Here is a 12,509-nt window from a genome sequence, read left to right on the forward strand (position 1 = left end):
GCTTTCAATTATATTCAAACAACGAGTTTTAGACAGTTGGAGATAGCTGCTAAACGAATTAATTAAAAAAGTATACGTATAGTGGCGTCGTTTTTTTATAATTAATTTGTTAAATTCGCGTTGAGTGCTTTGAACGCTAGGTGTACGACGGGCATAAGGAATGTTCTGAAGAAGGGTTGTAGTTTTCAGTAAGATTCCATCAAACCAAGGATGATCGACGGAAAAAAAGCAGCCGACGGCGCTATTGTACAAAAAAATTCTACACCTGAACGTCAACTTTCCGGTTTGGAATTCTTTTCATACAAAAATGCTGTCGAACACAATTAACTCTTCAAACTTAATAACTTCTATACTATGAACGATCGATGTCAAAAAAGCGGCCGACAGCATTTTTGCATGAACGAAATTCGGTGGGTTTTTATCTCGAGTCAGTCACGCCGTTGCTTTCGTGGGTTCATACCGTAACAAAACTGTCTTTCAATTATGAGCACTAGATGGTCAAACTTGTTAATCCCTTTGTGCCGGGCTACACGGTGATTTCTCAATCGCCTAACCAGTCAGTTTGTAGGCAAGAGGGGTGAGGATTTTCCTCTTTTTGACGTTTGTTCCTAGAAAATGTGAATTGGAACGTGATTGGGCACAACACTGTGTAGCCAGGCCCTTTGACACATCTTTTTCAAAAAGTTAATTTTCATACTCCAATGCCACATTTTCACTTTTTTACTTTTTCACTTAAGTGTGATAGGTGCCCAATCAGATTCCACAACAAATCAAAGAGTCCATCTCATTGAACGAAACAATTCTGTCAACCAAAAAAAAAAATTTCGATTCTCGAACAAGCATGTGCAATTGAACTGTCACTTTTTGACAAAATTCCACCCTTCAAGCAAACAGGTCCGACCTCGGTCCGAATCCGCTCCGCCTGAGGCGGAGCTGAGTCCGACTTCGGATCAGAAACTGGTCCGAAGGCGGCTCAAATTAGTATGGAAATTATAATCACCGCGAAGTCGATTGCATATGTATTGGTGTGGTGAAAATCTCCATTCCGAGAAAACGGAGCCGAAGGCGGACCTGAGCCGGAGCAGCGAAAACCTACCAGAAAGAGGAATAAAAAAGGGATGACGTATCGCATTTGCGCATTTGAACAAGATTTATTTTTTTTTACTGAAACTGTTTTTTTTTTATTTAATTTTGGCAAACGAAATTTTCACAATATATACAATATAAAATACAATACATTTTTTTCATTTTATTTTATTTGATGCTGCTGCTGTTGTTGGTGTTTTTTTTTAGATACCCAATCGCATGTTTCACCTTCTGGATTTTTCTTCATCATTAGAGATTACATCTACAACACAAGCAGAAACAACACTTTAATCCAAACACTTTGAGCGATATATACAACATACCTTTTTTGTTTTCCATATTGTTTATAATTTAATAAAATTGTTTATAATTAATAAACTAACATTATACAAACAACGACACGAGACACGACGCGACCAAACACTTCAACAAAAAATAACAAAATGACGCTTTGGCTCTTGTTGGCCTTGTCTTTCTTTTCCTTTTCTCATTTTTCACCACGATTCTCGTTCGACTTTGTGTTCATACACAAAAAGTTGCAAGTGTGTGAGTGCAAGCCCGATTTTCGCGGTCTGAGGTCGGAGTTTCTTTGTTGAACTCAGTTTTCTTGCTTGAAGGGCATGTTGCTTTTTTATTCAATTCCAAAACCAAAACAATTCCAATAAAAAAATGTTAAAAGACGATTTTTCACCACTTTATTTGTGTAATTTTAATGATAATTCAACAGAAAATGGTAATATTCATTATAAACTTTCAATGTCATCAATATTTATTGCAAATCTTTTCCTAGATTTCCCAAAAACCGAACTCAAAGAACTCTGGTCATGCAAATGGGATTTCCAAAAATTCGAAAAGATTCTCCAGAATTTCTTAAAATCCAATGACAACACTGAAGATGATGTGCACGAGGAATTCCTTTCATCAATTTCATTAATTCTTGCATTTGTACAAAATAATTTCACAGGTTCCTTTGAAAATTTAGAAAAATTCAAAGAAATAACAAAGAAAACGTTTCCAAACGATTTCGAAGCGGTAAAGAAATTAATGGTCAATGGAGAAGAGATAAATCCAAATGTACAAATTCCAGAGTTTCTTTATATTGCAGAGGAACTCTTGAAGAATGTTTTGGAGAAATGTCCAAACTCTGTTGTGGGTTTTTTAATTGTCTTTAAAGTTGACTTCGGTTTTTTTGACATCTTTTTCGTTTTCAGATTGCAAATTGGTGGAAGTTGCGTGTCATTTGTGTTCATCAAAACATTCTCGATGATCTAACAAGTGATTTATATGAAGATCTTAAGAAGACATGCGAATTCCTTCTTACCCAGGTGAAAACATTGAATGACATTGAATTAGAGTCTTTGTTGTATCTGGAGATAGCATATGGCTATCTTCTATTCCATCGAACACAAAAGTGCGAAGAAGTCTTGAATACTTTGTGTTCTATGCTCGAAGTTGAACTTAATGTTGAAGGTGAGTCTTTTATCAACAAACTCAAATCCCATCTTTAATCTAATTTTCATCGAAAAGGAACTTTGTGATGATATAAATGTTATCTCTTTAACTCCACTTTTCAAATCTTGCCATCATTTTACACTTTTATAACTATTTTAAAAATTCAAACAGGTAAATGAATTCAAGTCTGAAACAAAATAAATGCTGATGTACCCCAGAACTCCGTTCTGTCTCCAACTCTCTTACTCATTTATATAAATGATCTCCTGTCTGAAACTTCTAATCCACTCAAGTGTTTTGCTGATGATAGTAACTTCAGTTTTTCATGTTCGTTTCCTGATTCTCGCCCATGTTCTTCGGATGTGGATCTTGAATGGCTAAAATGATAAGTTCATTGAATTCTGATCTTGATAGCATTGTCTAATGGGGAATAAAAAATCGCATAGAATTTAATGCTTCAAAAACACAATGCTATTTACTTTCATAAAAGCAGAACCTTACTCCCATCCCACTTTCAATGAGTGGCACTTGCATCAAGGAAACCGACCAGCTTTCTGTTCTTGATATGTGCATTACAAACCAATTCCTGTGGAATGAACGCACATTTGACATCGCTAAATCCGCTGCGAAATGTTTAGGTTTCCTCCGAAGATGCAAGAAGTTTTTCTCCCCATCTGATCTAGCAGTTATTTATAAGGCATATGATATATTCGTTCAAAGCATGCGTATAACCCCCACATCTGAGCGCCGTCGCCGTAAGGCGGCTACAATCCCCTGTGGATTTGGGCCTCAACCAACATGCTTCGCCAGCCAGCTCTATCCTTAGCTCGCTGCTTCCAGTTGCGCACGCCAAGTTGATTGAGGTCCCCTTCCACTTGGTTGCGCCACCTCAGACGAGGTCTTCCTCTACTGCGCCGTCCCTCTGGGTTGGAGTCGAAAACTTTCCGGGCCGGAGCACATCTGAGCAGGTGCTCCAATAACATCAATAAGTTTCTTGGATATAATGCAAAATAGAGCTATAAAAATGATAGGTGATAGATCAATAACTGATACAATTACGTCTATTGAGCATCGTCGTCGTAACGTCTCATGTCTTTCGTTGTTCTATCGTTATTTTTATAAGCAGTGCTTCGATGAAACAGCTGAGTTGAATTCCTTCCCCGAAACAATTCAACGGTAGTACTTGGGCTTCAACGAATGCTCATTTGTTTACCCTCGAGTCCAACTTCGGACGTACCGCCAACAGAGATTCTTTCTTCAGCCGCACTACACGAATGTGGAACGCGTCACCCGCCTCCGTTTTTCCATGCCATTTCAAAACTCAGAACTTCAAAACTAATGTTCATCGGTACCTCCTTTCAAACCCCTCCCTTTTTTCCTAATGCTCGTACTGTGTTCACCATATTAAGGGTACATTAATCCCTTTAGTGCGCGCTTATTATAAAAAAAAAGCTTAGAATGTCAATATCAAGCCCTTCCCGCTAGATTATCTTAAGCGCCAAATTAAATTATGAATTTAGACAACATAAGTTTTCCAGAACTAAGAATCTTGTTGTTGTTAATCTAATCAACAATTGCTCAAAAAAATATTCAAACCAAAATTGTCTCCAATAAGTATAACAAAAAAAGAAAATAGAGGTTTTTCTGAAAACAAAAACATGTCGCTTACGATAATTTGGCGAGAAGAGCTCCATATGTTTTGTTTATGATTATGTATATTAATGGTGATTATGTTTCATTGTCAAATCAATTATTCCTTTAAATGGCTGTCTGTTTTAAGCAATTTAGAATTATTTAATGCTAGTTAAAAGTTTACTTAAAAGCTAAAGGAGGCAATAAATTTATAATGTTCCAAAAATTCTTTTAAAAAATCCCAATAAACATTTATGATTTAACAAGGAATTGATTAATTTAAATAACAGTAAAAACAAAGTATTTCGTATATTATTCAAAAATTATCAAACATTGTATCAAAAATATTGTTGTCTTCAAAAACAGTTCTTAATAAATTTGGCCGTACTTCTTTAGTACTTCTGAATCTATTCAAAGACATTTTTTCTATAGAAGAAATGGAGTTGAATACAACCAAAAGTGCTTAGCAGTAGATACTTATGGCCAAAGGAACACAGCTTTTCTTTATAAGCATTATATTTTTAAAGTTGAAACAAGTCTTAAAAGCAATTGAAAATATTTTTGGTACAATGCAGTATCTAAACGTTACATCATCGGATCTTTCAAGCGTTTGCAATTTTTTTTAATCCGTGTATAAGGTCCTAATCATTACAAAACATCATTTCATAATAATTCTATTAGTTCATTATATGTTGGAAATTTGAATATTTAACTAGACGAAGTTACAGAAGAGTTACATAATCCTGACTTTAGATAAAAAAGCAGGATTTGATGATTTCCCATCAATAATATTAAAAAACAATGGAGAGGCAAGTTCTTTGCCATTTGGCATTATATTCAACATGTCCATTGAGTTAGGCATATTTTTTAAATGTTGGAAAAATTCTTTTATATTTCCTAATTATAATAATATTTGACACTAAGTTTAGTTTTAACAGTCACATACACTATCTTTTTGCGAAATCAAGTTCAGTGTTAGGATTCGTTCATTCGTTACAAGAAAATCGAATAAATTTATAGTCTAAGAGATGGTTGCAAGTTTTCGGACTGACTCGGGAAATGGAATTTTTTTTCATGAAATTGTTGGATAGGGGTGGGATAAGCAAATGCCAAATTGGCAGAAAGCAGACTGGATGGAATAAGCGTGGGTGGGGGCTCAAACTTGCATTTTTTTTTGGAAAAAAAACTTTCTCGGAAATGGGTGCAAAGTGGTGGAGGTGGTTGAAGAAGGTGTTAAAGTGACAAATCCAAAATGGCAGAAAGCTAAGTCGATGGAAAAGGGGTGGCAGAAGGGCGCAAAGTGGTAAATTTTTTTTTGAAATTTACTGACTCGGAAATGGCTGCCATTTTGCAAGTGTATTCCTGATGGTATGTAGTTTCTAAATTCAAAATGGCAGAAAGCAGACTGGATGGGTTCTATTTTTTTTCAATTTTTTACTTCGGAGAGTGCCAAAAAAAAACTTTTATTTTAAAAAAATATTTAAAAACAACGGCAACACCTTAAATCTTATATTATAACTTTTTTTAAAGCCAAAACCCTATTATATAATAATCTTTTTAAATAATGTTGTTTTTGTGAAAAGTTTTTGAAACAAAAATTTTTAAACTCAAAATTTTAACTTTTTTTAAATTTTTTTTTTGTAACTTTATTTTTTTTTTTAATTTTACACGATCAAGCTTTGCTTTTTGTATTTTTATTTAATTGTCTAGCTAATTCTCAATGAAGTGTTGAAAACCAGATGCTAAAATGTCGTATAGTTTTTGAAATAATTAATTTTTAAACTCAAAATTTTTAACTTTTTAAACATTTTTTTTCTCATTTTAATTTTATTTTTAATTTTACGATACCAAGTATCGCTTTTGGTAATTAAAATCAATTTTGTAATCAATTTTAAATCAATTACTGAAAACCAGATCCTAAAAAGTCGTAAAGTTTTTGAAATAATAAATTTTTTAATTCAAATTTTTTTTATTTTTTTTGTAATTTTTTTTCTATTTTAATTTTATTTTTAATTTTACGATACCAAGTATCGCTTTTGGTAATTAAAATCAATTTTGTAATCAATTTTAAATCAATTACTGAAAACCAGATGCTAAAAAGTCGTAAAGTTTTTGAAATAATCAATTTTTTAACTCAAATTTTGTTATTTAAAAATTTTTTTTTTTTTTCTATTTTAATTTTACGATATCAAGCACTGCTTTTGGTAATTAATATCAACTATCTATAGTATACTAATGTAAATTTTTTTTACACTATCAGAAAGTAGACATTTTAACGAACGAAATGCCCACCGACTTTTTGAAAAAAGCTGGTATTTTAACACGTAAATTTTCGTTTGAAAATTAGGGTGCTTTTTTTGATATTAAGTCAAAATATGATGAAAAAATAATATTTGAAATCAAATAAGTTACAGTGTATTTGTGACATAATAAGGTAAGAAATTTTTTTTTTTTTTGAAAAAGATAAAAATAAAAACCAAAAACTCGGTTATTTGAATTTTTTACATAAATTTTGAGGTTATGTGAAAAAATGGTCGGTATAAAAGTTATAGATCTTTTTGGCAAAGCTATCTGCAGTAGACATTTTAGCATCTGGTTTTCAGTAATTGATTTAAAATTGATTACAAAATTGATTTTAATTACCAAAAGCGATACTTGGTATCGTAAAATTAAAAATAAAATTAAAATAGAAAAAAAATTACAAAAAAAAATAAAAAAAATTTGAATTAAAAAATTGATTATTTCAAAAACTTTACGACTTTTTAGCATCTGGTTTTCAGTAATTGATTTAAAATTGATTTTAACTACCAAAAGCGATACTTGGTATCGTAAAATTAAAAATAAAATTAAAATGAGAAAAAAAATGTTTAAAAAGTTAAAAATTTTGAGTTTAAAAATTAATTATTTCAAAAACTATACGACATTTTAGCATCTGGTTTTCAACACTTCATTGAGAATTAGCTAGACAATTAAATAAAAATACAAAAAGCAAAGCTTGATCGTGTAAAATTAAAAAAAAAATAAAGTTACAAAAAAATAATTTAAAAAAAGTTAAAATTTTGAGTTTAAAAATTTTTGTTTCAAAAACTTTTCACAAAAACAACATTATTTAAAAAGATTATTATATAATAGGGTTTTGGCTTTAAAAAAAGTTATAATATAAGATTTAAGGTGTTGCCGTTGTTTTTAAATATTTTTTTAAAATAAAAGTTTTTTTTTGGCACTCTCCGAAGTAAAAAATTGAAAAAAAATAGAACCCATCCAGTCTGCTTTCTGCCATTTTGAATTTAGAAACTACATACCATCAGGAATACACTTGCAAAATGGCAGCCATTTCCGAGTCAGTAAATTTCAAAAAAAAATTTACCACTTTGCGCCCTTCTGCCACCCCTTTTCCATCCACTTAGCTTTCTGCCATTTTGGAATTGTCACTTTAACACCTTCTTCAACCACCTCCACCACTTTGCACCCATTTCCGAGAAAGTTTTTTTTCCAAAAAAAAATGCAAGTTTGAGCCCCCACCCACGCTTATTCCATCCAGTCTGCTTTCTGCCAATTTGGCATTTGCTTATCCCACCCCTATCCAACAATTTCATGAAAAAAAATTCCATTTCCCGAGTCAGTCCGAAAACTTGCAACCATCTCTCCGTCTATTTATTCTATTCATTCAAATAGATTAGAAAGATTTCCAAAATGCTTATCTAGAAAAATGTTTTATCTTTTGCCTTGGAATATTCCCCGACCTTCATGTGATCGATTTTTGCTTTTATGACTTTAAAGTCTAGAAATTCGACAGCAATATTTTGATACAATATTTATTAAAGAAATAATGAATTCTAAAATTGATTGTCCATTTTCTGCCAAGTAAAGTTTGTTTTAATAATTATCTGGGGTATACTTTAAGAGCGTTTAATACCTTATGTGTTCCTCAACACAGAGTAAATTATGGCTTTAATGAGCCAATTTACCGTTGCTTAAGACTGGCAAACTTAGTGTGTAAAAATGAAAATATTGACTTTTTTAAATGTTGTGGTAGAGAGGTTTTTAAGGTATAATGAATGTTTCTTTTTTAGCTTTGGAGTGCAATAATTTGTATTTTATTGTTTCATTATTTAGTATATTATACAATTTTGTAATTAGTAGTCTATAAAAGCTGTGTACTCTTGTTGATGAAATATACATATTTAAATACGTAAATAAATGTATTTAATAACAATTCTCTTTCCACTCAGGTCTTCTCGGTCTCAGGACCAAATTCCAACAGAAAGCCCTGCCACAACTTTGTCTCAAAGTCAAACAAAACAAGGAACTTAAAGTTCCTACATCTTCTACTTCGAATGGTTCCACTAATCTCCCTAAACTGCTTAAACTCGACGATGACACGAGGCTGGAAAAGATTCGTTTCCTGAACGTGGAAGATAACAATGTCATGTCCCTGCCCAGTATACTTCAAGCAGTTGTCTTGGCTAAAGTGTAAGCTTTGATATATCTTCCTAACTCCTCATGTTCCTTAAGATTCTCTATTTTCCAGAAAACACGTGAAGCGTTCCCAACCTACCGACCGTTTGGCCGAGGAAGAAATCGAACCCTACATCAACACTCTTCTCTATCAAGACCATGGTCCACTTGCAGTTCGTTTGGCTACACTCCTTCTAAACATCAGTCAGGAATGTAAACAAAATCGTACCGTTGAAAGGAGTCTAAAGCAATGTGAAGAAGTTGTCAATGTGATAAATGGAAGCGCCTTTACTCTCCCTCAGAGGTTGTCCTATGGGTTTGCATCGTTTATTCTTCCAAAATGGGAAGTCCAAAAGCAATTGGGTGAATTGATGGTAAGTCTGGGAATGACCAAGTCAGCACTAGACCTTTATCTCCAGATACAAGCTTGGGAAGAGGTTATTAAGTGCTATACAAAGCTAGACCTACGCCACAAAGCAGCTGAAATTGTTCGCCAAGAGCTGGAAAAGAAACCCACTGTTCTTCTCTATTGTCTCCTTGGAGATGCAACAGATGACGTCAAATGTTATGAAACTGCTTGGGAATTTAGTAAACATACAAGTGCCAAGGCACAAGCTCATTGGGGAAGTTATTTCTTTGCCCGAAAAGAGTATGACAAAGCATTACCACATTTTGAAAAATCCGTGGAAATCAACTCGTTGCAAGAAAGAATATGGTTGCGATTGGGTTATTCAGCAATTTCCTTGGAAAAATGGGAAATTGCCGTTCATGCTTATATCACTTATACTCATCTTGAACCTTTGGGTTATGAGTCGTGGAATAATCTAGCAAAGGCATTAATTAAACTTGGAGATAAGAAACGTGCTCATCGAGTTTTGGGTGAATCACTCAAATGCAACTATCAGAATTGGAAAGTTTGGGAGAATTTTATGTTGGTTAGTGTTGATACGGGGAATTTTGAAGATGCCATAAATTCATATAACCGTTTAAGCGAATTGAAAGATCGATTTCTTGATCTGGAAGTACTTTCGATAGTCATAACTGCCATTTCTAAAGATACACCTGATGCTCAAGGAAGATCAACACAAAGATTAGTTAAAAAGGCAAATACTTTACTTGGCCATCAGTGTGTTAAACATGGAGCTGAAGCTAGATTGTGGGAGTTATCTGCTTTATTGGCTGCTACACCACTAAATAAGGCTCAAAAACTACAAAGAGCCTATCGAGCTTATACACAAAAAGAACTCGCTTGGGCAAGTAAACAACCATCTTCGATGAAAGTCTTGCAATTGTGTAAGGATTTGAGTGAATATAGTTTGGAAGCTGTTAATAATCATGAAGATTCTGAAAAGACAAGTGTTAACTCGCAATTGTCATCGGCTCGATTAAGTGCGCAGGCGTGTATACGAGCAGTGGAAAAGGATATGGAGAAGTGGGATGAAAATGAAAAGGTTTTAGCAGAGCTGAAAGAGCTGTTAGAGAAATTAACAGAGACTCTCAAAGAGAGAATGAAGTAGAGGAGTTAAATAAATTGAATTAATTAATAAACATTAAGAGTTAAATAAAGTTTTTTTTATTTAGAAATGTGTTGGTTTCAATTCTAAAAAAGGACGGAGTTATAATTATTTTCAAGCTTTGCTTTGGGATATCTCGTTGGGTAGCCATACTTTTGACTTCATATTTTAAAACCACTGTCAAATATTAAGCTTAGAAGAGAAGGTGTTAAAATTTCCTGTCAACTGAACTATATAATAATAAAGAAGGTTATGGAAGATTACTTGGATGATAAAACATTAAAACAAAAGTCATTGCGATTTTTTGGAAAAATCGACAAGTTTCAATTCCCTGTGACAAAATAGTTATAGATAGATATAATGTAGAACAGGGTTAGAATAGGCAAAAGTAGGAGAAACGGCCGTCGAGTTACGAAGCTCATAAGATTAAGGGTTAAGATTGGTGTCAAATGAAAGATAAGTTGATAGAGAAAATGACAAAAATAGGGTTACCACTTTTACAATAGGAAATTCTATGTGGAAACCCTATTTTAAAAGTACATATAAAATAAAAAAATTAAAGGAACAAAAAAATTCGTGATTTTCGATATGCTGTATCTCAGTAAAAATGATCGTATCATGACAAAAGAAAAAGCATATTAAAGCAACATTCTTCTAATTTTAGGATTTTAGAACTTTTTATTTCAAATAGCAAAATATCTATAAATCATTGCAGCTGTTCAAAAACCAAATTTTGTGTGTTTATATTTTTCTCTTAAGAAAGTTGGAACATTTTTTCTGATAAAATGATTATGATTTTCAGAAAGGCTATTTATTAAGTTTCAAGATTCTTTTTATTTCAAACTTCTACGATTTTGTTAGACTTCAATATCAGTCATCAAACCAAAAACCATACTTTTGACTTTGACTATCACCTTTGGATCACCTTACAGAAAATTCAAGGATACATTTAAAAACTTCATTCAAGTCTCTGTCTAAGAAATTAAGTTTACTTTGTTAAAAAAATATTTTCTAACATTTGAGATCAATTTAAAAAAGCTATTAAAATAGGAACTTTTACGTTTTTTTTAAGAAAATGTATCGCTATTTAATAACTATACTTGAAATAAATATGCAAAATTACAGATTAATTCATGAAACAGGTTTTTCTGTTGTGAGGGCTTGAACTTTTAAAATAAAATGAAACACCACATTTTTGCAGCTGTAAATGACTTACTTCTTATCGCTTTTTTATGAGCAAAATCAAACTCTTTTGAGTTTATTTGAATTTTTTTTTATAAATATCGTTTAAATTCTAGATAAACCAAAGAATAATCGAAATTTTCAAAAAAGTTAAATTTTCCTTTTTTCTGAATTTTTTTTTATTTTCTTTGGTTTATCTATTAAACGATATTTATGAATAAAATGTTCAAAAAAACTCAAAGAATTTGAATTTGATCATAAAAAAGCGATTAGAAGTAAGTCATTTAGAGCTGCAAAAATGTGGTGTTTTATTTCATTTCAAAAGTTCAAAGTATTTATCTAAGGTATACGGAAAGTTTTGAGTCGATTTTATTTCCCATGGCTAGAAAGATATATGAAGCATCTATTTAAATAAGCTAACTAGTCTTAAGATATACTTCTTATAAACGGCAAATGGCACCATGTAGAAGAGAGCTCTCGATGGGTTTAAAAACCTCGATAGCTAAGCAATAATTCAAGAGAAAGTTAAGTTGATCAACTATCTAATACAAGTCCTGCAACTAAACAAAAAATTCAGAAAAATTTAAAAATAATAATAAAACGATTGAAAATATTACTTTCAGTCAGTCACCGCACAAGAATGTTTTGGAAACATAAAGATCTATTTATCGGAAAGATTTAAACAGGTCTCGAAACAAGGAAACACTTCTTATAGCAACCGTTACTATGTATGTTTGAACCATTTACCTTAGATACAAAAATAACGTCCGAAGTAATGAAATATACGTTTTTTTCGAAATTAGCACACCAAAAACCTTCAGAAAAGTATAATTTTGTTTCGAGAACAATACCCTTGTTAACCAGTGTAGGTCATATATCGGAAGAATTATTGTAAAATATTAGAAGAAAAAAAAATTTAAAAAATATTATAAACAAAATTTAAAAGAAAAGGTTCAACAGGTATACATACAGTGACTCCATTATTGTTGAAACTAAAAAAAAAAAAGAAATTGATAAATTCATTCAATCGAAATGGAACACTTTTTGTTAAGAACTGTCATAACTTTATATTCTGAATATGAAGAGGAAATAATATTATATTGTCAGTCATAAAAAAATATTTTATTCCACAATTCCACTTGTCTGTTAGTTTTTCTGAAGGGGTCACTGTGGCGTATGCGTAAC

The 12,509-nt window shown here is 32.0% G+C and overlaps 1 protein-coding gene across 1 annotated transcript; it reads left to right on the top strand.

Annotated features, from left to right (window-relative positions):
- Positions 1-1,740: 1,740 nt before the first annotated feature.
- Positions 1,741-10,153, top strand: LOC129919644 (tetratricopeptide repeat protein 27). Its single transcript, XM_056000598.1, has 5 exons — positions 1,741-1,819; positions 1,877-2,235; positions 2,298-2,556; positions 8,403-8,643; positions 8,702-10,153. Exons 1-5 carry the CDS (start codon positions 1,756-1,758, stop codon positions 10,143-10,145), a joined length of 2,367 nt encoding a protein of 788 aa, XP_055856573.1. The 5' UTR covers positions 1,741-1,755; the 3' UTR covers positions 10,146-10,153.
- The last annotated feature ends 2,356 nt before the right edge of the window (positions 10,154-12,509 follow it).

This window comes from Episyrphus balteatus, chromosome 4 (assembly GCF_945859705.1).
Source record: "Episyrphus balteatus chromosome 4, idEpiBalt1.1, whole genome shotgun sequence".
Lineage (NCBI taxonomy): Eukaryota > Metazoa > Arthropoda > Insecta > Diptera > Syrphidae > Episyrphus > Episyrphus balteatus.